At 41.7% G+C, this 25,469-nt stretch overlaps 1 protein-coding gene across 2 annotated transcripts in view; it reads right to left on the bottom strand.

The window, feature by feature from the left end:
- Positions 1–25,469, bottom strand: part of LOC147123527 (interleukin-11 receptor subunit alpha-like) — a 144,431-nt gene that overhangs the window by 53,772 nt on the left and 65,190 nt on the right. For both annotated transcript variants that reach the window (XM_085974129.1, XM_085974121.1), the window contains 4 exons: positions 16,826–16,919; positions 15,567–15,627; positions 11,084–11,250; positions 9,128–9,242 (listed from right to left, as the gene is read on the bottom strand). In XM_085974129.1, coding sequence (XP_085830255.1) covers positions 9,128–9,242; positions 11,084–11,250; positions 15,567–15,627; positions 16,826–16,919 — 437 coding nt within the window. The remainder of the gene's footprint in view (positions 1–9,127; positions 9,243–11,083; positions 11,251–15,566; positions 15,628–16,825; positions 16,920–25,469) is intronic.

Raw genomic sequence — 25,469 nt, 5'->3', positions numbered from 1 at the left:
ACTTTATGCCCTTTATGAAATTGTAGTATCCTCTACCCTTCTGCAATCACTATTCCGGTTTCCAATGAATCCCTAAAAATGTCCAGTAGCATATGACATATTTCACTACACTCAAGGGGGCTTAAATACTCCCAAGGAGATTTAACAGAATGGTACCAAGGATGAGGGACTTCAGTTATGTGGAGAGATTAGAGAAGCTGGAATTTTTCTCCTTAGAGCAGAGAAGGTTAAGGAGAGATTTAAGAGGTTTTCAAAATTATGAGGGGTTTTGATAGAGGAGCTAGGGAGAAACGGTTTTCACTGGCAGGAAAGTCAGTAACCAGAGGAGACAGATTTAAGATAATTTGCAAAACAGCCAGGTGGGGGCGCGGGGGTAGAGAAGGAGAATTTTTTTAACGCATCGAATCATTACGATCAGGAATGCATTGCCTGAAAGGGTGGCGAAAGCAGATTCAATGGTAACTTTCAAAAAGGAATTGGATATATACTTAAAAAGGAAACATTTGCAGGGCTATGGGGAAAAAGCGAGGGAATGGGATTAACTGGATAGCTCTTTCAAAGAACCGGCTCAGGCACGATGGTTCGAATGGCCTCCTTCTATGATTCTATAAGTCTTTTAGTTCTCTCTGTCCATGAAGTTATTTTTAATTTTTAACATCCTCAATATTTCCATTTCTTTCCCTGAAAATTCCACCTCTGTAGTATTGGGAAGGTAGCATGTGGTTTCCTCAATTATCCTATCGACATCACTTGTCCACTTGATATCCTGTCCTGGTCCCACCATTTCCCTGACCACCTGCTTGCTATGTAAGTAGCCTTTCACATGGTGTTTCATGTTCTCCACATTTTTAATCTAGTTTTATATTTTAGCACTCCTGATCATAGAATTGTACAGGACAGAAGGAGAACAACCCCAGCTCCTCCAGTCTACCCATGTAACTGTAATCCCTCATCCCTGGAACCATTCTAGTAAATCTCTTCTTAATAAATCAGTTTAACTCCTTAACTTTATTCTTATATTCACCTCTGTCCTCTGATCTACCTATTGATATATACTTAAGAAGGTTTTCAAATCTTTAGTTTTCATCTTTCTCTACCACAATTCTTTCCCAGTGGAATATGGTTACTCAGTATTCTGTGTCTTTATGCATCTCTCCACTTCACCTGACAAAGGAGCAGCGCTCCGAAAGCTTGTGATTTCAAATAAAACTGTTGGACTATAACCTGGTGTTGTGTGGCTTCTTACATTTGTCCACCCATGTATAGGATTACATAGGATATACGGCACAGAAACAGGCCATTCAGACCAACCAGTCCATGTGGGTGTTTATGCTCCATTTGAGCCTCCTCCTGTCTTTCCTCGTCTAACTCTCAGCATAACCCTCTATTCCCTTCTCCCTCATATGGTTATCTAGCCTCCCCTTCATTGCATCTATTCTATTTGCCTCAAATGCTCCCTGTGGTAGCGAGTTCCACATTCTCACCACCCTCTGGGTAAAGAAGTTTCTTCTGAATTCCCAATTTGATTTCTTGGTGACTATCTTATATTGATGGCTTCTAGGTATTCTCTTCCCCACAAGTGGAAACATTCTCTCTGTATCTACTCTATCAAAACCATTCATAATTTTAAAGACCTCAGCCTTCTTTTTTCAAGCGAAAAGAGACCCAGCCTGTTCATCCTTTCCTGATAGATATACCCTTGCATCTCTGGTATTATCCTTGTAAATCTTCTCTGCACCCCCTCTAGTGCCTCTATATCCTGTCTATAATATGGCGACCAGAATTGCACACAGTACTCCAAGTGTGGTCTAACCAAGGTTCGATAACTTCACTACTTTTCAATTCTATCCCTCTAGAAATAAACCAGAGTGCTTGGTTTGCTTTTTTTTTTAATGGCCTTGTTAACCTGTGTCGCTACTTTTAGCGATGTGTTTTTGTACTCCACAAGATCCCTTTGCTCCTCTACCCCATCCAGACTCACCCCCTCCAAGTGAAAGGTGACCTCCTATTCTTCCTACCAAAATGTAATACCTCACATTTATCTGTGTTGAAATTCATTTGCCAATTATATGCTCATTCCACAAGTTTATTAATGTCCTCTTGTAATTTGATGCAGTCCTGCTCAGTATTGACTATACCCCCAATTTGGTGTCATCCGCAAATTTTGAAGTTGCGTTTTTGATTCCAAAGTCTAAATCGTTAATATAAATTGTGAACGGCAGTGGTCCCAGCACTGATCCTTGTGGAACACCACTTCCCACCTTCTACTATCCGAGTAGCTACCCTTTACCCCTACTCTCAGCTAGCTATCCAATCTGCTACTTGTCCCCTGACTCTGCATTCTCTGACCTTATTCATCAGTCTATTATGGGGAACCTTATCGAAGACCTTTTAAAAATCTAGATAAATTACATCTACTGCATTACCCTTGCCGACTCTCTGTTACCGCTTCAAAAAATTCAATGCAGTTGATCAAGCAAGACTTTCCCTTTTGAAATCCATGCTGACCATTATATTATTTTTGGCTTCTTGATGTTCTCCTATTTTCTCCTTTAGTAGGGATTCCATTATTTTGTCTACCACCAATGTTAAGCTGACTGGTCTATAGTTCCCTGGACATGTTTTATCTCTTTTCTTAAATATAAGTATTACGTTAGCTATCCGCCAGTCCTCTGGCATGACACTTTTTTAACCAAATTATTAAATATGTGTCGTAATGCCTCTGCTATCTCTTCCCTAAATTCTTTAAAAAATGCGCGAATATAATCCGTCCAGACCAGGTATTTTTCCTCTTTGAGTTTGATTACTTTATTTAATATATCTCCTCTTTTTATTTTAAATGCATTTATTTCATTATACTAATCTCATGATCCAATGTCATGTCCACCTGTTCTATCTCCCTGCTAAATACTGAAGCAAAGTATTTATTTAATATTTCTACCATCACTCTATCATTGCCTGTGGTATTATCCTGTCCATCCTTAGTGGCCCTATTCCCATCCCGACCTTCCTTTTTCTTACTTATGTGCCTATAAAATATTTTACTATTTTGTTTTATGTTCCTTGATAATTTAATTTCATAGTTACTCTTTGTCTTCCTAATTGTTTTTTTGACGTCCCTCCAAATCTCTTTGTATTCTCCCTTATCATGCTCTCCCCTGCTGTCCATGTACTTAATATATGCCTCTTTCCTTACCCTCAATGTTTCCCTTATGGCTTTATTCATCCATAGTGTCACATTAGTGCTTTTAAAAAAATTTTTTAAGCAGAATATATTTTTCCTGGACTCTGTTGAACACCATTTTAAATGTTTCCCATTGCTGTTCTACATCACTGTTTGCCAATATTGTTGTCCATTTTATTTTCCCAAGTTCTAGTCTCAGCCCTTCAAAATCAGCTTTTCTCCAATCTATTAACCTAGTCTTCATCATACTTATGTCCTTCTCAATTATTATCTTAAAGCGCATTCTATTATGGTCACTATTGCCTAGATGTTCCCCTACTTATACTTCTCTTATCTGCTCTGGTTCATTCCCCATTACTAGATCTAATAGCGAATCCTCACTTGTTGGGCTTTTTACATACTGGGTTAGAAAGTCATCCTGTACACTTTGTAGGAACTCCATTCCCTTATCCCCTTTACCTACCGCTTCTGTCCAATTAATATTGGGGTAGTTGAGATCCCCTATGATTATTATTTTTTTTTATTTTTTTATTTTTTTTAAAACTCATTTCCCTAATTTGTTTGCCTCTCTAGTTGACATTATGCCACACAGCTTGACAGGATTTTCAAATTAAACGTTCACTTTATTTCTGGATAAATGGAATGTCTAAATAGGATAAAATATTGTCTTACATCTGGCATTAAAGGTTCAACATTTCTTCCCAAGTCACATTCCATATTAAAGCGTCTCCTATAAAACCTAATTAAATACTAAAGTCTTTGGCGCTTTAGCCAGATTAACTCAAGGGAAAATTTTTTTTTTTTTTTAATTCAACTTCTTAAATTTCCTTCAGCAGGATTAGTTACAATAAACTACTGATCATTAGATCCCGATTATAATATATATGGTAGTAGTCAAAGCAATACTGGCTAAAACAACTGCTATAACTACTTTTAAACTTGTTAGAATTTCATTCAACAATTTTAAGTGAAGTGAACACCTATTGAAAGGTGCAGCAGCTATGAACAGAGACATTACATTCAGGCCAGTTTATCCTCTACTGTAGTTTCTTATTCTCCACCCTACAACTTTTGATAAAGTTATCCCAATATCCAATGAAGAGAGATTTCAAGCTCTCTTCCCCCTACTCAAGACATAATTGAGGAAGATGTTCAGTTATCATTTTATTCTCAGCAAAATAATAGTCAATTTATCCATTAGACAATATTAGGTAAAGTTGCTCTGAAAAGATAGTCATCACAAATTTAACACTCAGAAATGGCAAATACAAAAGATTAAGAAAAAAGGTTTGCAGTTTCTTTTTTTTTTTTAAAAACTTGTAAAATATAACCTGTGCCAGATAAAAATAACTAATGGCAGGAATGAGAATATAACCTTTCTTTAAACTTACTGATCAAGAGATATTTAACACATCTCATTACCCTTCTTAATATTCTCATTCGTGAACATTCCACCAAAAAGGCACTTCATATCCTTCATCTTAATTTTACCTGTGTCAAATATTGCCTTTATACAGTCTAGTTTCCCCCGTTTCTCCCATTAAATTTACTTTATCTTCTCCGGTGGCCCCTATTTGATTTTACTGCTTCCTGGTGCTTTTTCTTTCCTTTATGTATCCTTTTCAATAATGGCTTGCCTCAGTGGATCTCTTGCTAGCTTTTACATGCAGGTGAATGTTTAAAGCTTAGCCTCTCTCCCTATCAATTTATTTTTCAGTTGCTGTCCCTTTACGATTTATTGCTGCCTGTGCAGCCCTTAAACAAAGTGGAGTAAGGATTTAAAAAAAAAAAATCAGTACCTGCACGTCATTCTTTCAATATTTCCTGCTATCCTAACTTAATTTTCTATTTTAGTTCTAACTCATTTCTGAACATTTTTTATTATTAAATTTTCTCGATCCACCATCGTACCTGTAGCTTTATACTTTAGGAACAACATGTCTCTCCACAAACCACCCCACCCCTTCCCCCGACCACCCCCAACTCCGCCTTATTCCCATCTCCCAAATTACTTCTATTGTTGCTCACGTTGTTCTTTTCCCTCTGTAGATGTGATGTATTTAGATTTAATTAATCAAAGGTGTGCTACCAGGCCAACAATCAATCTACAAGACAAAGACACTGAAGGGCAAGCTTCTGGCGTGCATTGAAACTGGGGTAAACCAGTGAAAGCAAAGGGAACTTGTTTGATAGCCTTCAGGGGTCAGAGAGGAATTTCATAAGAGTTTTTTTCCTAAATCGGCACATGCTTTTTTAACTCTGCTTTTTTTTTGCCTCTCCTGGGAGATTACATGGCTGGTGCGTGGGGTGTTATGGGTGACAGTGTGTTCAGAAGGTTACACCTTGACAGTATAAGTCAAGTTCAATGGACGGGCTGGTCTTTTGCTGTTCATTTTGTATATTTGTAAATCCCAATTTTTCTCCCCTCAACATTTCTTAGTGCCTCCTCTTCAGCTGATGTAGCGTCACAGATACGGCTGGCATTCTAGTATCTTACCCAAGTGGTCAATGTTCATGTGTGTGACCCTCAAGAGATAGTCACATCAGGCTATTTGACCATATTGAGGGGCTCGCATGGGGAAAGAAAAAAAAATCAAAACTGAACCTATCTTCATCTGTCACAGATTGACTAGATACCCTCGCTGGTTGAGGAGATATTTAAAAAAAAATTTAATTCAATTTTTTAATCTGTGGTTTTTTGCTCCTCTCAGAAAATTAAGTAGATTAAGAGGATTCCACTATAATAAAAATTATACTAAATCTAAAACAAATGTGCCCATTGGTCTCATTCTCATAATTTATAATGTAAACAGCACAATTTGAAATTACTGCACACAGCAATGAGGACTAGATTAGTGGGTTAGCCACAGGTCTTAAACCTCTCAGACCTGGTTTCAAATCCATCGCAGGTTGCTGAGAGGACAGCTTCACTGCTCGAAAAAAGGCTCCCATGTAGAATGACTTTTGATATCATCCAATTGCAAGGGGGCATGGGCCCATAGCACAGAACTGGCCCTAATTTAGGCCACAGGACAGCTAGTATGGGAAATGGAAAAATGTCACGAGACAAAGGGTGATCTTGTGAGGTTAAGACTGGGACAGCGTAGACGGAGCTACGGGAAATTTTCATTTAAATGGAGATTAAATCTCCAGAATGCTCTATCCATCGGCAAAATTCAGGAGCCGTTCAGGTAACTTTTTTTACTTTTCGTTGCTTTTTTTCTCCATTCCTGGCTCTGCAAGCATCTAGCTGAAGCTGTTGCTTAGCTACAGAGACGCTTGCAAGCTGCACCGACTGTTTTGAAGCTGTTGCTAAGCAACAGGGTTTGTTGCTAGATACGGAGCTCAGAAGCTCCGTATGTTTTAACATTAGCGCTGGTTTCTCCGGCAGTGTTGATCGACCGGCACCAACTCGGTTCCGTCAGTGCCGGATACCAGAAAGTTTCCTGTACATAGTTACTAGTGTCTATTGCTGACAATGCAACAGTTAACTGATTGAATAATTCAAATTAACCAACATAAATAAAATGGTAGTGTACTGAAGAAATGGTGAAAACAAAATCACATTTTTTAACAATTCAAATTAACTGACTGCAAATTAAGAGAGGAGTAGACTGTACACCTGACCCGGGGAGTAGTTGATCTGAACAGCAAGTGCCCAAGAGGAAAAAGTGTTCACTTATCCAACAATAACATCCCTCACCATCATGAGCAAAATTAACAAAAATAAAATTTGTAAAGTATAAAGAGCGTGCACCGTTTCAAATGGGTAGATGTAGATTAAATCCTGGGACTCACTAGAAATGAGTCAGAAGACAGCAATTCTATCAAGATACAAGAAACTCTTTTTACCGGCACCTAAATAACCAGAAATCTCTCTTAACCGGCAAAATTCAGGAGTAGGTTCAGATAAGTTTTACTTCATATTAGTTGCCATGTAACTGGGGTTCCTGCACCTGTTGCCATGCAACAGGGATGCCTGGATCTGTGGCTATGTACGGGGCTCTCGTACCTTAGTAAGTATACCTCTCTGTAATCCGGACTTTTTGATCAACCGGCACCACGCCAGTCCCGTCGGTGCCGGATAAAAAAGTTTCCTGTATTCTAAAACAACATTAATGGAACACTGACTCCCGAAGTTAATTATTGTCTTGTGACTCATGTTCCTGCATTTACTTCACAAAATATATACATTAGGTCAGCTGTGACTGTGGGTAGCACTCTCGCCTCCGAGTCAGAAGGTTGTGGGTTCAAGTCCCACTCCAGGGACTTGAGCACAAAAATCTAGGCCGGCACTCCAGTGCAGTGCTGAGCGAGTGCTGCACTGTCAGAGGTGCCGTCTTTCAGATAAAGCCCCGTCTGCTCTCTCAGGTGGATGTAAAAGATCCCATGGCACTATTTCGGAGAGGATTAGGGGAGTTATCCCCAGTGTCCTGGCCAATATTTATCCCTCAATCAACATAACAAAAACAAATTATCTGGTCATTATCACATTACTGTTTGTGGGAGCTTGCTGTGTGCAAACTGGCTGCAGTATTTCCCTAATTGCAACAGTGACTACACTGCAAAAAAAAGTATTTAATTGGCTGTAAAGCACTTTGAGACGTCCGGTGGTCATGAAAGGCGCCATATAAATACAAGTCTGTCTTTCTTTTTATGGCTCATTTAGAATTTTGGACCAATATACAGAAGCATGGAAGTAAACAGTATAACCTGACTTGAAGTACAGCATTATGTTACAAAATATTTTAGTGCAACGAAGTTGAGCTTTTCAGCAGATTACTTGGGAATCACACCTACAGTAGATATTACTTACAAAATAAATCCACTATTATAGAAAACTCAGTTGAAAACTTTACAAAATGGTATTAATTGATGGTTGTGTTGGTTTGGCATCCTTGGTCAGAGATCCACTGAACTTTACCAACTTGCACAATTCGTGACATCAACTGCATCTCTGGATTGGGTTATACTCTTCACAATACAGGTCATTCTCACTGCTGTACTGTACCACCAGGCTGCACAAACATTTACCCATTGCAAACATACAGCTGGGAACTAGCATTACAAGATGTACACCAGTGTTTTATAAATACACTCCACAGGGAATAAGGGCAAAAATATAAACTGGCAATACTTGGTTAGTCAGCCACAATGAAACCCTAGTGCCAGTAATATAAATCCTTTTACATAAGCTCCACTTTAGAATGGATTTTAAACACACACTAGCTGGGAAATTGGTTTCACACTGGAAGCCGGCACGAAGTGGGTGGCATACCCGCAAAGCACAGCCGAAGGCGGCGGCTGGAGGCTTACTTGAAATTAGGCCTCGGACCTCATCTACATAAATCCGGTGAGCTGCGGACAGCAATCCCGATACAACTCACCAGTCAGGTCCCGGCATGTGGAGCCGGCCTGCAGGTGAATCCTGGGAGGATGTGGCGGGCAGGCAAGAACAGGGTGAGCGTGGCGCATGCTTTGCCCAGTTTATGCCAAATTTAGCATTGGGGTCCTACAATAGGCGTCAGGCCCCTGATTAACAGATTCACACACTCGGGAGTCACCAGCTGCCAACTTAGCAGCCTGCACACGTCTGGAGGGCATTGAGCGCATAAGATCACACGCGGAAATTGGTTCCCCCAACTCTTATTTGTCGCCCAGAAATCCAGCACGATACAGACCAATTTCTCCCCTACTTCGTTTTTTGTTTTGCTCTTGGGAGATGGGGGACACAGCCAAGGCTACATTTATTGCCCTTCCTACTTGCCCTGAAAAAATGGTGATGGTCTTCTCCTTAAATTGCTGTAGTCCTTGTGGTAAAGATTCTAACACGATAGTGTTTGGTAGGGAATTCCAGAAATGTTACCCAGCAACAATTTAAACGTGTACATAGAAGTCAAACATTTCACAATTACACTACATACGTGCCTGAAGACATCCTACCTATAGGTTGCAATGTAACTGGTGGGAAAGGCTGGCTCTTGATTCTTTTCCCATGAGCAGAAAATTCTATAAAAATTTAGAGCCTTGCAGTGCACCAATGGCTTACTTGGAGGATCTGTTAATGAAACAGAAATAAAACATTTCAGACTGTTTGCAATATCCTGGGGAAATAGTTACAATAAACCCATGTTTCCTAAGAATTTGATCTGAAATGTAATAATCCAAGTACAAACCCTGCCAAAATTACAGAACACTAAGAATCTGTTGAGTGGGAGCATAAATCCCATTATACAGCAGGTTTGAAATACTTCACAGAACATATCTAAAAAGCACTTAATTACTTAGGTGACCTGGACTCAAGTCTCTGCTCATGCTGTTTTGTAATTAGAAGCAAGGAGGCATGCAAAGATGGCCACAGGTGTTTCTTTGTGGGAAAGTATCTGTCCTCTACAACACTGATCAGACTAGGAACTACTACCCAAGGAATTCTCACGGTGAACCATGTCCTAATACCCTGCAGCACAGCATGAATGTGCTGCTTTGGGTGCCACCAACTGACCTACTTTGAAATATGTATGAACACTTGCAATCACTGATGTTCTCTGGTATGTTTCTTAGTCTATAGCAATGATGAATTGAGTTACAAGAGACCAGTGGAGCAAAAAGGCAGCTGAGCGAATAAAAGGAAGTTTGGCCTGAACCAGAGTTTGGAACTGAAAGTAGTTGGCTTGAAACGACTTTGTTATTTGAGTTTGAGTCCTTGGAGTTCATTTATTGTGGCAAGACAACAGAAACCAGCGTTAAAGATATTGCAAGATGTGGAAGTTTCCAGGACAATCACAAGTCTCTCAAGCATCGCTAGGTGGCCTTGCTTGGGCTCAAAGTTGTTCAGAATCCTTCCACATTGCTTTATTAACTGCTTTATTAACCTGTCCTGCCACCTTCAAAGATTTGTGCACAAGCACCCTCAAGGTCGCTCTCTTCTTGCGCACCCTTTAAAATTGTACCATTTAGTGTGTATGGTCTCTCCTCATTCTTCCTACTAAAATGTATCACCTCACATTTCACTACATTTGATTTCATCTGCCATGTGTCTGCCCATTCCACCAGCCTATCTATGTCTATCTTCCTCACTGTTTACTACACTTCCAAGTTCTGTCTCATCTGCAAATTTCAAAATTGTGCCCTCTACTCCCAAATCCAAGTCATTAAGGTATATCAAAAACAGCAGTGGTCCTAGTACTGAACCTTGGGGAATGCCACTGTATACCTCCCTCCAGTCAAAAAACAGCCATTCACCACAACTCTGTTTCTATCACTTAGCCAATTCTGTATCCATGCTGCTACTGCCCCTTTCATCCCATGGACTTCAATTTTTCTAACATGCCTAGTATGTGGTACTTTATCAAACGCCTTTTGAAAGTCCATGTACACAACAGCAACTGCACTGCCCTCATCCACCCTCTCTGTTACCTCATCAAAAAACTCAATCAAGTTAGTCAAACACGATTTGCCCTTAACAAATCTATGCTGGCTCTCCCGGGTTATTGTTTCTAAAAGCTCCCCACCATCGACATTAAACTGACTGGCCTGTAATTGCCAGGTTTATCCTTCTCCCCTTTTTGGAACATGGGTGTAACATTTGTAGTCCTAATCTGAACTTTCTAAATTTTAGCATTACTTTTTTCAAGACACTGTAGGACAGAAAATCAATTTGCAAAAGTAAATTCAATACTCTCATACACAAAAAGTTTGACTGCAACATTTTAATAGTTGGTTTAAATAGCTTTAATTATAATTCACAAGAAAGCATCAAAAGGTTATTATCTGGAGTTAAAAATTGCCTACAATAATAAGTTTTCTGATTAACAACTGAATTGTAACATTCACTGCAGCATTCTTTTACAAATGTTATCGGCTATGACAGACATCTGCCGAATTATAAACTTGACTTACATCCAAGTTTTAGTTGAGTCCAGTGCAACAATCCTCCAGTCTCGTCATGGCAACTATAATTTCCTTCCATAGGCAAGTCTGCCATCAACAACATGAGGTTTCCATTTTGTACTTTTGTATCATTAGATAGGGCCACAAGGGTCCCATTAACCTTCCATTGAATAATTCTGTTGATAAAATTACATGTTGTAAGAATAATTTAGAGCATGCAATAAAACCTCAAGAAAACAATGAGTACATTTTCACAGATCAGGAGTTCGAGGTGGTGCTGAAAGTTTTCACTTTAACCTATTTAATTTCAATGGTTGAGTTTCCATTTCATTTTTACATGAACATTTGCCCCTTTACCCAAGACTACTGTAAATATTTCTCCCCTTTCACAAACTTCCAGAACCATTATCATATACTAACTTTTACTGATAGTCAACCTTGTTTGTCTGGCACTTTTATTTCTTCCCAGAAAACTTGCTTTCATGATAGTAGGATTGACTATCCAACTGCTTGTAAAACCTTTTCTGGGCTTGTCTAGGTTTCTATTGGTTCTCCAACCCATCTATATCTTTTTGCTCACACTATTCTCTCCTGCCACCTCTGTAGGTGAAGGGATGAAAGGTTTACTCTTCCTCCTTGGCACTTGTGAGCAAGATCTGAAAGGACTGATGTCACTGTCAGACTATATCTAATGTCTATCTGAGTTTCTAGTGAAAGCTAAAGAGGCATGTGATCAACAAAATCAAGAGAGAAAAGAATGTGATTACTGTATTAGCAATCCCACAGAACTCAGGATACCACTAGGTAACCAGAGAAATATAGACAACAGTGGTATGGATGTCAAAGGAACTAAAGCCACTCTTAAATAAATACAGCATGAATACAAAAGACTAACTTGAAATGGGGATGGAAATGAGCAAATACCATAAACCCAAATGTCATACCACTAATGAATGCATTTCACCTTTACAGTCAAACAAATATATACACACAGATTTCAAACTTAGTGTAACCACACACTAAAAACTGATCCACCCCCCCAAAAATTAAAATTGCTTCCAAGTTTTACTCAGGTCTCTATCCACCATTAAAATAAGGAATTATGGAGTTCTTCCTCTGTAACATCATAGTATCAAATTACTGAACATGGTCATTTTGATTTGTAGAATGTTCCCAAATAATGTTATATTGTTGCCTTATCCTATAGTTCTCACAGATCATAGAAATTATAACATAGGAAGTGGCTATTCATCCATCTTGCCTATGCTAGCTCATCTACTGAAGCTATCTACTTTAATTCAATTTTCCTGCATCATTTTATATTCCTTTTCAAATACTTATTCAACTCCCTTTTTAAAATGTTAGCTTTGGCCTCATTAGCCACTTAAGATAAATCATTCCATGTTCTACTAATCTTGAGAAAAAAAATCTTCTAACCTCCTCCTCATTCTTCTAACAATAATCCAGAGTCTATTTCCTCACGGTACCAATTTACCAACTGTTGCAAACAATCTTGTATTGTTTACTCTTGTAAATCTTTCATAATGTTGAAAATCTCTATTAGATTTCCCCTTAATCGTCTATGTGGAAAAAAACTCCCAATTTTTCCAAGCCTTTTTACATAACCATAACTTCTAATTCCTGAAATGATTCCAATGAATCTTCACAACACCATTTCCATGGTTCTCATAGCCTCCTTTTAATTAAATGCCTACGGCCAGATGCAATACTCCAACTGTGACCCAACCAATGCCTGTACAAATTCAACCTCACTTCCTTGCTTTTATATTTAATGCTCCTATGTTTAAAACCAACAATCCCTTTTTATGGTATTTTCTACCTGCATTACCACATTTACTATATACCTGCAGTTCTAGACCCCTCTGTTCTTACACCATCAAAAGTTGTGGTTTTCCAAAAATGTACTATTTACATTTCTCTGCATTGAACTACATCTACCACCCATTTTCCCATTCCACTAATCTGTTTATGTCTTCCTGAAATCTCCTGCAATCTTCCTCAGAGTTTACCATGTTCTCGAATTTGGTAACATCAGCAACCTTCTTCATCATTTCTCTTGTGGTTGTGTCCAAAATGTATCAATAAATGGAAAACCAAAAAAAGGTCCCAGCACAACTCGCTTGCTTACACCACTATCAACATCCAAAAAGATAGCAATTTAATCCACTTTTGTTTCTGGAGATCCATCTATCCATGCAGCATCATTCCCTTTAATACCATGTGCCTTAATTTTCAAAACAAGTCATAGGTGGAACCTTAAATATATATATATTTTGATTTTCAGAAGATATTTATCACATTCACTTTACCTATACACTCTCAATTCCCGGAAATAAATTCAGTTCAATTAGCCAAGCACAGCCCATGCCTTTCATGTAGGACATATACAGACTGCGGAGAAATGGAACCTTTATCCTGCCAGCGTAGACTGGATTGAAATTTACATCTAGAGGTGAAAGGACGGTGTACTAAATATTGACGCCTCCTGGTTCTTTATCAAATGCTTTTGGAAAAGCACCGATTTAAACACCAAGTTATCATTCATCAAATATCACACAGACTCATATTTCCAATACACTTGTTCGGCGTGACCAGCCTTTTATAAACCAACCAGAGCTTTGAATTCCTGCCTATACTGTTAGTGCGTTTGAATTGTTTCTTTTATTCAAAGCTCCCATATATTCACGAAAATAAAACTCCTAAAATCATGCATCTGAACTATTAAGAACTGGAAATAATCTTCTCTACATCGGTGTTCAATGAACTGTGAAAAGTTCTGCTGTTGTTATTCCAATTCTATCTTCTAAAATGAAGTCTGAAGAAAAGCAAATCATAGTAAAAGAAAGACGAATTCACAACTACGGGACATCCCAAAATGCTTCACAACAACAACTTGCATTTAGATAGCAGCAAAACGTCGCAAGGCGCTTCACAGGAGCGTTATCAAACAAAATTGGGTACCAAGCCACATAAGGCAATATTAGGATAGATGACCAAAAGCTTGGTCAAAGAGGTAAGTTTTCAGAAGCATTATAAAAGGAGGAGAGAGGGGGAGATAGACGGAGGGGTTTAGGGAGGGAATTTCAGAGCTTAGGGCCTAGGCAGGTGAAGGCATGGCCGCCAATGGTGGAGCAATTAAAATTGGGGGGGGGGGGGGGGTCTCCGATCGCGGGGGGTGGGTTTGGTAGGCTAACGGGTGGGTTTGGAGCGTGCAGACATTGTTAGTGATAAAAATGGGATTCCTGACCCGATTCCACCTCCAACTCGCCCACTTCCGGTTTTACCGGAGGCAGGCGACCAACCCGCTCCCAGGGGGCGTTACCTCAATTTAAGTATTGTAATGAGGCTGGAAGCCTCTCTTTATTTTCCCCCTCCATTTTGTGTTTAACTGCCTGTGGATGGGTTTCACACAATTTGTGAAACCTGGCAGTTAAACAATGGCGGGACTGCTGCATCCAGGAGGTAATGTGCCTTTATACCTACCTCCTGGATCCAGAGTCCCTACCATACCCACCCCCCGCGATCGGAGATCCCCCCGTCACGAGGCCGATCCTCTCGCTTTCCCCCCCGCCACACCCCAACCAATCCTCTCAATCTGGCTAGCTGCGGGGGGGGAATCCGAGGTCTCGCATTCAAATCAGGCCTTGCCGTTAAAAATTGGCAGGGCTTGTGGGACCTGCCCGCTTCGGAGGCTGACCACCCCTAACCCACCTCCCTTGAGAAAATTCCGGCCAATGGCTTTGGTCTTCCCTATATTTAGCTGGAGGAAACCAATCACGCATTTTGAAGTATGTCACTAATGTAAGTGTTAGCTGTTTTAAAAATGCAATCAAATAGAAAAGTTGGTCAGTTTAGTCATTTTCTTAACTTTTAAACACACTCAAAATAAATGTTAACATTGTACTTGAACTTAGCAGATGGATGTACAACTTCCCAGTTACAATGTGACGCTTAATATATTATCTAAAAATACAGTAAAATTTATTCAACTCATTAGGTACAGCTAAAACCCATCCATTTTACAAGGGACCTTAAACACAAAACTCTGACCTTATTAAATTGTATGGGTACAGGAAATTACTACATACCACAAATTAGCAGCTAAATGTTTGGATATTCTGGAAAGTATTGACCTTTTCCCTTTATTATTGTAAATTAACAGAGAAACACCAGTGCTCGTATATCAGGAAAGGACAAAGAATCACAGATCTGTTAAGACTCCAGTTGTCCTCCATGCAACTATCCTCATATGGTTCCACTCCTACATATACGAACATAGCCAAGGCATGGTTTTTCTTCTCATTCACTCACCATCACCGCTGGAGCACCCACCCCACAAGGATTTATCTTTGCTCTCCCACAATAAGTCTCACTCACACAACACCCTAGTCCTTGGTGTGAAAAGGAACAAAAAAGGGGAAAGCCACTTTACACACACATCCATAATTAACCAGAACTTAACTGAGAGTACCTGTCATTAGTAGTATTGCACAGCAAGGTAATATCTGTTCCTATTCTTCCATATAGAACATCTAGGACAGAACAAAATAAATTATAATAAATTCAGACACTCTAGTTCCCATCTCATGTTCTGCAGCACCAGTGTCTCGGCTATCACATATTAGTTCTTTAAAGCCACATTGACGTAATGTAAACATAGGTGCAGTATACTTAATAGGAACACAAGAACAGGAGTAGGCCATTTCGACATTTTTGTGATTTTTTTCTCGTTTTGCACTCTGCTCAAAAAATTAATGTTACAGGAAATTTGTCACGTTTGCATGGCACCAATTACATTTTGAATAGTATTAGAACATTGAACAGTGAGGCCGATCTGATTAGAACACAGGCTAGGTTTGTGCTACCCTGTAATGAGAGCTATTTACAAAAGTATTATAAGGCGGCCCATTTTAGAATGAAGAATATAGAAAAGGTTTGCATTACACAACCATGAAAAAAAGAGAGATTGTTGTTACAGATAATGTTCTAATGAGCAGACTATTTACCTTGTTTGCCATCATAACCCCTTTCAGATGAACCAAATTTTCAATTGAAATTTCAAGTCAACTAGTCCTTTTTTATAAAAAACCCAATGCTTATGTAATAGAAAGACTTGCATTTGTTTAGTGATGTATAGAAACATTTCAAAGAGCTTCACATTTATTTTCTCTTTGTAACTTTAAAAATAAAGAAAATAAACCAAGATCATTTAACCAGAATCCATAACCCATTTTAAAGATTACAAATCCAAAAAGTTGGGGTGGAGGTACAGCAAGATCATATTTTTGGAATTCTATTTGAGAATTTTTTCAGGGTATATTTTTTCTCCAGTGAGTGAAAGAAAGTTGTGCATTTATATAGTGCCTTTCACAACCTCAGGACATCCCAAAAGCACTTTGCAGCCAATGAAGTACTTTTGAAGTGTAGCCATTGTTGTAATGTAGGAAAGTGTATTTTTTTCATCTCCCCACCGCACCTTCTAAGGTCATTCACAAATGTCTAGTGCAAGATTTTCATCTAACGTTTTTCCCCCACCTTGTCACCACAACAGTACAGCCGAGATAAAGTGGTTAACGGAGTGGAAGACTGAACTTGTAATGCATTATTCTCTAGTGCCACTATTCTCTAAGCCGCCAAGGCACAATACTGCTGGTTGCTTTACATTTTCAGGTGTGCAAAAGCAAATTTCAGTGTTTTCCCTCCTCCCTCAAAAAAAGCCTGCAAGCTTACCTTTCCCTCTGAAAATTTCTGCTCCAGCTGGAATCAAAAGAGAAACTGTGGCCAAAATGACTACATGGCAAAGGCAGGAGGAAGAACCAATCATCTAGAATGGGAACAAAATGTGACGCTTAATATATTATCTAAAAACAGTAAAATTTATTCAACTCATTAGGTACAGCTAAAACCCATCCATTTTACAAGGGACCTTAAACACAAAACTCTGACCTTATTAAATTGTATGGGTACAGGAAATTACTACATACCACAAATTAGCAGCTAAATGTTTGGATATTCTGGAAAGTATTGACCTTTTCCCTTTATTATTGTAAATTAACAGAGAAACACCAGTGCTCGTATATCAGGAAAGGACAAAGAATCACAGATCTGTTAAGACTCCAGTTGTCAGCCAGAGAAAAAAAATCCAGAAATTGAAAACTGAGTCACTCATTCACCAGATGTTCTCAGACTGTACTAAATTAGTCTCCTCAGAGTGGGGAAAAATATTTATTTATACGTTTATAAAATAATGCATCTTCACACTACATTACAATAGAATACAGAAAACAACTCCATCAAGAGAATGGTAATTAAAACGGCCACATTACATCACACTACATACAGTAAGCAGAACAAACATCCTGAAATGTACCAAGCCAGTCAGCTGCACTCGTGTTCCATTTAATTAGAGATTAAAGTGAAGAACTGTAATAAAGAGAAACATTAGGGGCATTCACAAAGACAAAGTAGGCGTTCTTTTTAATCACGTCCCACAGGCTCATTCTTTAGGCCCGCAGGAGCGGGCTTTGGCGCTTGTGCATTGGAGCCCGCTACAGGCCTGACCCTAAGGTACTGCCTGTGAATGCTGATTATCCACACCACCATCCCTGTGGCCTTCTACGCATGCGTGTGGTATCCCACAGCCGCGCATGCGCATTACCCAACATGTGTGGCCTTGCAGTGTGACCACATTTTTTTCAGCTCCATGGGATAACTTTTTTAAAATTCGTTCCGGGATGTGGGCGTCGCTGGCAAGGCCAGCATTTATTGCCCATCCCTAGTTGCCCTCGAGAAGGTGGTGGTGAGCCGCCTTCTTGAACCGCTGCAGTCCGTGTGGTGAAGGTACTCCCACAGTGCTGTTAGGTAGGGAGTTTCAGGATTTTGACCCAGCGACAATGAATGATCGGCAATATACTTCCAAGTCAGGATGTTGTGTGACTTGGAGGGTAACGTGGAGGTGATGGTGTTCCCATGCACCTGCTGCCCTTGTCCTTCTAGGTGGAAGAGGTCGCGGGTTTGGGAGGTGCTGCTGAAGAAGCCTTGACGAGTTGTTGCAGCGCATCTTGTAAATGGTACACACTGCAGCCACAGTGCGCCAGTGGTGGGAGGGGGGGGGGGGGGGGGGAGGAGTGCAGAGGGGGGAGCGAGAGAGACACACGGGGGGGGGTGGGGGGGAAGAGAAGGAAGAGACCCAGGAAGAGGGGGGGGGGGGTGGGGGGGGAGAGAAAAGAGCGAGCCACCCAGGGGGGGGGGGGGGGGGGGGGGGGAGGGGGAAGAGGAGAGAGACCGGGGGGGGGGGGAGAGAAAGAAAGAGAGAAAGAAAGAGAGAGAAAGAGAGAGAAAGAGAGAGAGAGAAAGAGAGAGAGAAAGAGAGAGAGAAAGAGAGAGAGGGCGTGTAATGTATATACCTTTAAGAGGGGGAACTGCTTTTTACAGCTCATTTATAGTGTAGTGCCGGCAGTGACCACACCTGTATATAGCACGGAGTAGTAATCTGTACAATCTGTACAGTCAGTTCAACTGTGAGCCACGTTGAGTAAACACCTGTTGTACCGTTTCTGCTGCAGTCTGTATCTTATTATACACGGACGTAACATTGGCGACGAGGCAGGTTCGAACCTACCTGCAACTCTGCATCACCTCCCGGGGATTCGTTCCTGGAGATCAGTGGATTGGAGGTCAAGGCCAGAGACTCGGGCGTCGACCACGGGCAACCGCCCAGTCATCCAGCAGAGACTCGAGAATTGCGGGGGAGGCTGTCGAGTCTTTCGCAGCGTCGGAGAGAGGGAGAGAGGCGCGCAGAAACCCGCGAGGCGCCGCCATTGCCACGAGGACCGCCGAGAGCGGCGTTGGCAGCAGCGCAGGAGAAGCGCGCGAAACCTACAGGCCGCCACCATTGCCATGAGAACCGCCGGGAGCGGGGGAGGAAGGAAAGTGCGGAAGACGCCATTTTAAGCCATTGGGAAACGCCATTTTAAACCACACCCAAAATGCCGAAGAGTGGCAGTATCACCGCATTTGACAATGAAGTCGAAGATTGGACTACATATGTCGAATGAATAGAGGTGTACTGCAAGGCAAATGAGGTGTCAGATGACAAGAAAGCGTCGGTATTGTTAAATTTAATGGGTGCAAAGATGTATGGTTTATAACGAAATCTAGTAACCCCAACGAAGCCAATGGAAAAGAGTTTTGAAGTCATAGTAACGATACTAAAGGAACATTTAAACCCCACACCGCTGCTGATAGCAGATTCAAGTTTCACAAACGGAACCAGCATACGGATGAAAGCAATGCTGATTATTTAACAGAACTGCGCAAACTATCGAAACACTGCCAGTTTGGAGCGGGACTGGCAGATACCTTAAGGGACAAGTTTGTGTGTGAGCTTCAAAGTGAAGGAACCCAGAAACGGCTTTTATCTGAAAAGGACCTTACGCTGGAAAAGGCTTTCAGCATTGCGGTATCATATGAAGCAGCAGCACGGGGCGCTGCAGAGATACAACAGAGACCGCAAGAATATGGCACAAACGAAATGTCACATGGAACAGAGAAGTGCTATCGCTGCGGCAGAACAACACACGACCAGAATGATTGCTGGTTCAAAGACAAAGTGTGCAGACAGTGTGGAAAAGTAGGACATGTGGTGTATGTGCCTTTAAAAGCAATTGTGGTGTATGTGCCTTTAAGAGCCCCAGGTGTGCGCAATGCTGGTAATTGCCACTTGGGCTATATAAGCCTGTGTATTGTGTATATCCTTTAGAACCCCCCCCAGACTTGCTTAGTAAATACCTATGAACCAACTCCTGTCTTCAGTGTCTTTATCTACACACGGACACTACAGTGGCGACGAAGTGGAAACGGACTTACCTGCAATTCGGCAGCACCTCAAGGACATCGATTCCTCCAGCGTCCAGAAGACTCAAGGAAGTAATAGAAACTGTGGTTTCACCAGCTGGCCAAGCTGGTGGCAGGTACTGCGCTAATCCTTCCTGGGCGTCAGGCTGGGGCTCCAGCGGCGGGCTCTACAGCTGAGACAGGCAGCGAAATCGGAGGCAAGCAATAACGGACTGGGAGGGTGCACTCGGGAGACGGCTGGCGCGGCAAGCAGGTCAGCGTTTAGACCTCCGTCGGGAATGAGTCTCCAACAGTGAATAAACGGAAACCACAGTAAAACAGCATTGTTATCGGTAGCAGCGGCGGGAAAGCGCAGGAAGCGCCATATCGTTGCTACAGAGAGAGAAAAAAAAAAAAGCGCGGGAAGCGCCATATCTTTTTTTGAAATGCCTAAGTCTGGCAATATTGATGCTTTTGATAACGAAACAGAGCCTAACTTTGGCAATATTGATGTTTTTGATAACAAGATAGAGGATTGGACCACATATGTAGAAAGAGTGGAGGTGTTTTGCACCGCAAATGGAATAGAAGATGAAAAAAAAGCTTCAGTGCTTCTGGATCTAATGGGCGCAGAAACATACAAGCTGTTACGCAACTTAATCACTCCAGCCGAACCGATGGACAAGAATTTTGAGGAGATTGTTGATACCCTACACTGCCAATTCGAGGCAGGACTGGCAGATTCTCTGCAAGACAAATTCATCTGCGATCCCCTAAGTGTAGAAACACAAAAAAAGGTATCTTCTGGAAAAGATTTAACACTGGACAAGGCTTTCAGTGCAATAGGAGCGGCAAAGATACAGCAAAGGCCACAGGACTTCGGCACCCATGAAATGACACGGGGTTTCGAAAGAGGTTATCGCTGCGGCAGATCCAACCATGACCAGAGGGATTGCTGGTTCAAAGAAAAAGCATGCAGGCGATGCGGAAAGATGGGACACATTCCACGTGTATGCCGATCTGAAAATAAAAAATCCACTAATGGGAAAAGAATCAATAAGGAAAAGCACAGAAAGGTACAAATGATGACGGACAGTAGCTCCAAAGACCAGAAGAGCGATAGCGACTCCGGGAACAAGAGACTAAGCTCTCTCAAATTACATAATGTAATTGCCAATGAAGATTACCAGACCATTTGGGTTACCCTCATAATAGCAGGGTCCCCAGTTAAAATGGAGCTAGATACAGGATCAGCTCTAACCGTAATAAATCGACGAGATTACGAGAGGCTATTTTCGCATATACCTCTAAAAGACACATCCATTATCTTAAAAACATATACGGGGCAGAAAGTATACCCCAAAGGAAAAATAAAGGTGCCTGTGGTATACAACGGGAAAGAAATACAAAAGTTGTATTTATACAATCTACAAGATTGGTCCACCGTTGTTGGGATGTGAATGGATAAGGAAGATACGTTTAGACTGGCACTCCATTCAGGCACTGACGGTGACCAGTAAGGAAAAAAACAATGATGACATCATACCTGAACGATTAAAAGACATCTTGGCCAACGCCAAAGAAGTGTTTCAAGAGAAACTAGGAACCTTGAAAGGCATCACCGCCTCAATAAAAGTGGAAGATGCAGCAATTTCAAATTTTTTTAAGGCAAGACCGGTGCCATACACAATACGTCCGGCAGTCGAGGCAGAGCTGGAGAATTTGGAAAAGGCAGGCGTATTATCCAAAATAGATTGGATCGAATGGGCAACACCCATCGTTCCAGTCATGAAAAAAGCATTGAAAAATAACTGAGGAACAGAGAAAAATTCGCATCTGTGGGGACTTTAAGGTGACTGTAAACCCGGTCCTTCACACGGTACAGTATCCTCTTCCGAGGATAGAAGATATTTTCGCCTCACTATCCGGAGGAAACCGTTTCACAAAAATTGACTTGGCACAGGCATATCTACAGATGGAGGTTGAGGAGACCTCTAAAAAGTATCTCACAATAAACACACACAAAGGCCTGTACCAGTACAATCGACTGGTTTTTGGAGTAGCATCAGCTCCAGCTATCTGGCAAAGAGCTATGGAGCAAGTCCTGCAAGGGATTCCGGGGACTCCATGCTACCTAGACGACATCCTTGTAACAGGAGAAAACGACAACGAGCACCATGCCAATTTGGAGCAGGTGCTCACTAGGCTGAAAGAACGGGGCCTACGAGCAAATCGCCCCAAGTGCGAATTTTTCCAAAATCAGATATCATATTGTGGCCACATAATTAATAAGGAAGGGTTGCATAAGTCACCTGAAAAAATTGAAGCAGTTATAAAAGCCCCAGCACCTGAAAATGTTTCACAATTGAGGTCATTCCTGGGATTAATAAATTACTATCATAAATTTTTACCGAACTTATCAACTATTCTACACCCTCCTAATGATCTTCTACACACAGGAGTGATTTGGAAATGGAACGAAGACTGTAAACGTGCCTTCCATAAATGTAAAGACTTAATCACATCCGAGAAAGTTTTGGCTCATTACAACCCATCACTACCAATCAGACTGGCGTGCGATGCATCCCCTTACGGCATAGGAGCGGTATTGTCCCATAGATTCCCTGATGGCTCGGAACGGCCGATAGCTTTTGCGTCACGCTCATTGAACTCAGCTGAGCGTAACTATTCCCAGATAGACAGGGAAGCACTCAGCCTGGTATGGGGAGTGAAGAAATTCAACCATTACCTACACGGACAAAAATTTACCTTGCTGACTGACCATCAACCGCTCATCTCCATATTCAACCCTAAGAAAGGTGTCCCCATTATGACGGCACAAAGACTACAGAGGTGGTCCCTTTTTCTAGGGGCACACCAATACAACATTGAATACAAAGGGTCAAAACAGCATGGGAATGCTGACGGTTTATCGCGCCTGCCGTTGCCAACGATAGAAGAGGCACCTACAGTAGACCCAGTAGAGATATTCCACTCTACCATAGTGGAATGTCTACCGGTGACAAATTCTGCCATTGAAAGGGAGACCAGAAATGACCCTACTCTCTCACGGGTCTACGATTTAACAATGAAGGGATGGCCAGCACATGGCGAACCACTGTTGCCAGCATTCTCGCAAAGAAGAGAACAGCTGTCAGTGTGCCGAGGAACCTTGATGTGTGGATCCAGAGTGGTGATTCCACCCAAACTCCAGGATAAAGTGCTAAAGGAGCTTCACGAGGGGCATCTGGGTGGAGTGAAAATGAAGAACCTAGCTAGGGCGTTTGTATGGTGGCCAGGTATCGATGGAGACATCGAAGACATGACCAAGTGCTGCCTAGGATGCCAGAAGGTCCAAAATGCTCCGCCACAGGCCCCTCTACATCCATGGGAGTGGCCCTCATCTCCCTGGCAAAGGGTGCACATCGACTTTGCTGGTCCATTTATGGACTCAATGTTCTTAATCGCAGTTGATGCACACTCCAAGTGGCCGGAGGTAATAAAGATGTCCTCCACCACCACGGAAAAAACCATCACAGTATTAAGGACCATATTTGCCAGGAATGGGCTGCCGGGACAGATATGTTCTGATAATGGACCGCAATTTGTGTCCGAAGAATTCAGAAAGTTCTTAAAGAACAATGGGGTAAAGCACTACACGTCCGCCCCATACCATCCCGCCACCAATGGATTGGCTGAAAGGTTTGTCCAGACCTTTAAGAAGGCCATAAAGGCCATGGGTAATGAAAACATAAAACTTCAGCACAAGGTGGATAACTTCTTATTTGCATATAGGAATGCAACACATATGGTTACAAACCAAACTCCCGCCATGATGTTCTACAATAGAAACCTAAGATGCCGGCTGGATTTGGTCAAGCCCAACATCCGAAGGGACGTGGAGAACCGGCAGTTTCAGGACATGAATGAAAGGCCAACTAGGGCCTTCCAGATAGGCCAACCGGTTTTGGCCCGGGACTACCGTACCGAGAAATGGCAGCCTGGAACTATCTGCACACGACTAGGACCACTGATGTATACCGTGGACATCGGAGAAAGCATAATAAGGCGCCATGCTGACCAAATCATTAAGTCATCCGAAAAGGGACAACCTACACCACCACGCTATACATCTAACGATGAAGTAGAGATACCCATATCTACCTCCGATCCGGTGATACTGGAACCCGATGAACCCGACACTGGCCTTCAAGCCGAATCAGCCTTACCAGAAGAACCAACTACACCACCAGAAACTACTACACCCCCGAGGCGTTATCCGGACCGAGTCAGGAAGCCTCCTGAGAGACTAACTTATAATTAATTAATACAGCAATGTATATTATTTTGCATATAACATGTAATTAATAATTACTTAAAATATGATGTACTAGTTAGCTAGAAGGGGAGGAATTGTGGTGTATGTGCCTTTAAAAGCAATTGTGGTGTATGTGCCTTTAAGAGCCCCAGGTGTGCGCAATGCCGGTAATTGCCACTTGGGCTATATAAGCCTGTGTATTGTGTATATCCTTTAGAACCCCCCCCCAGACTTGCTTAGTAAATACCTATGAACCAACTCCTGTCTTCAGTGTCTTTATCTACACACGGACACTACAGGACACATAGCACGAGTCTGCAGGTCGGGAAAGAAAACCAGCAATAAGAAACCTACCAAAGGAAAGTACAAGAAGGTACATAAGATGACGGAGAATAGTTCAGACGAACAAAAGAGTGATAACGACTCCGAAAGCAGGGAACGGAGTTGTCTGAAACTACATAATGTGATCACAACGGAGGATCACCAAACCAATTGGGTCACTCTCAAGATAGCAGGAGTCCAGGTAAAGATGGAATTGGACACAGGATCAGCCCTAACAGTCATAAACTGACGGGACTACGAGCGGCTATTCTCACACATACCCTTGAGAGACACAAAAATTATTTTGAAGACGTACACGGGGCAAAAAGTCTACCCCAAAGGAAAAATAAGGGTGACCGTTATATATAACGGTAAGGAAACACCAAAACTAGACCTGTATGTATTGCAAGATGGAGGACCACCATTACTGGGACATGAATGGATCCGGAAAATACAACTGGATTGGCATTCCATACAGGCACTGACTGTTGCTGACAAAAAGGATGAAGACGTCACACCTGGGCGACTGTCAAAGATCCTAACTGACGCAAAAGAAGTGTTCCAGCAAGGACTTGGAACACTAAAAGGCATAACAGCGATGATTAAAATTGAAGAAAACGCAAGCCCAAAAATTTTTAAGGCCAGACCGGTACCTTATGCGATCCGCCCAGCCGTCAAAGCAAAGCTGGAGAGTCTGGAACATTCAGGTGCACTGTCCAAGGTAGACTGGAGCGAGTGGGCTACACCCATCATCCCTGTGATGAAGAAGTCGTTGAGCAGCATGCCTGGGGAACCAAGGAAGGTTCGCATCTGTGAGGACTTTAAGGTAACAGTGAACCCAGTCCTTCACACCGTACAATATCCACTTACGCAGATTGAAGATATTTTCGCCTCGCTATC

Source organism: Somniosus microcephalus, chromosome 2, assembly GCF_052327205.1.
Source record: "Somniosus microcephalus isolate GS21.2 chromosome 2, FLI_Smic_1.0, whole genome shotgun sequence".
Lineage (NCBI taxonomy): Eukaryota > Metazoa > Chordata > Chondrichthyes > Squaliformes > Somniosidae > Somniosus > Somniosus microcephalus.
Note: the sequence above shows the minus strand (reverse complement) of the source record. Positions and strands in the feature narration are given on the sequence as shown.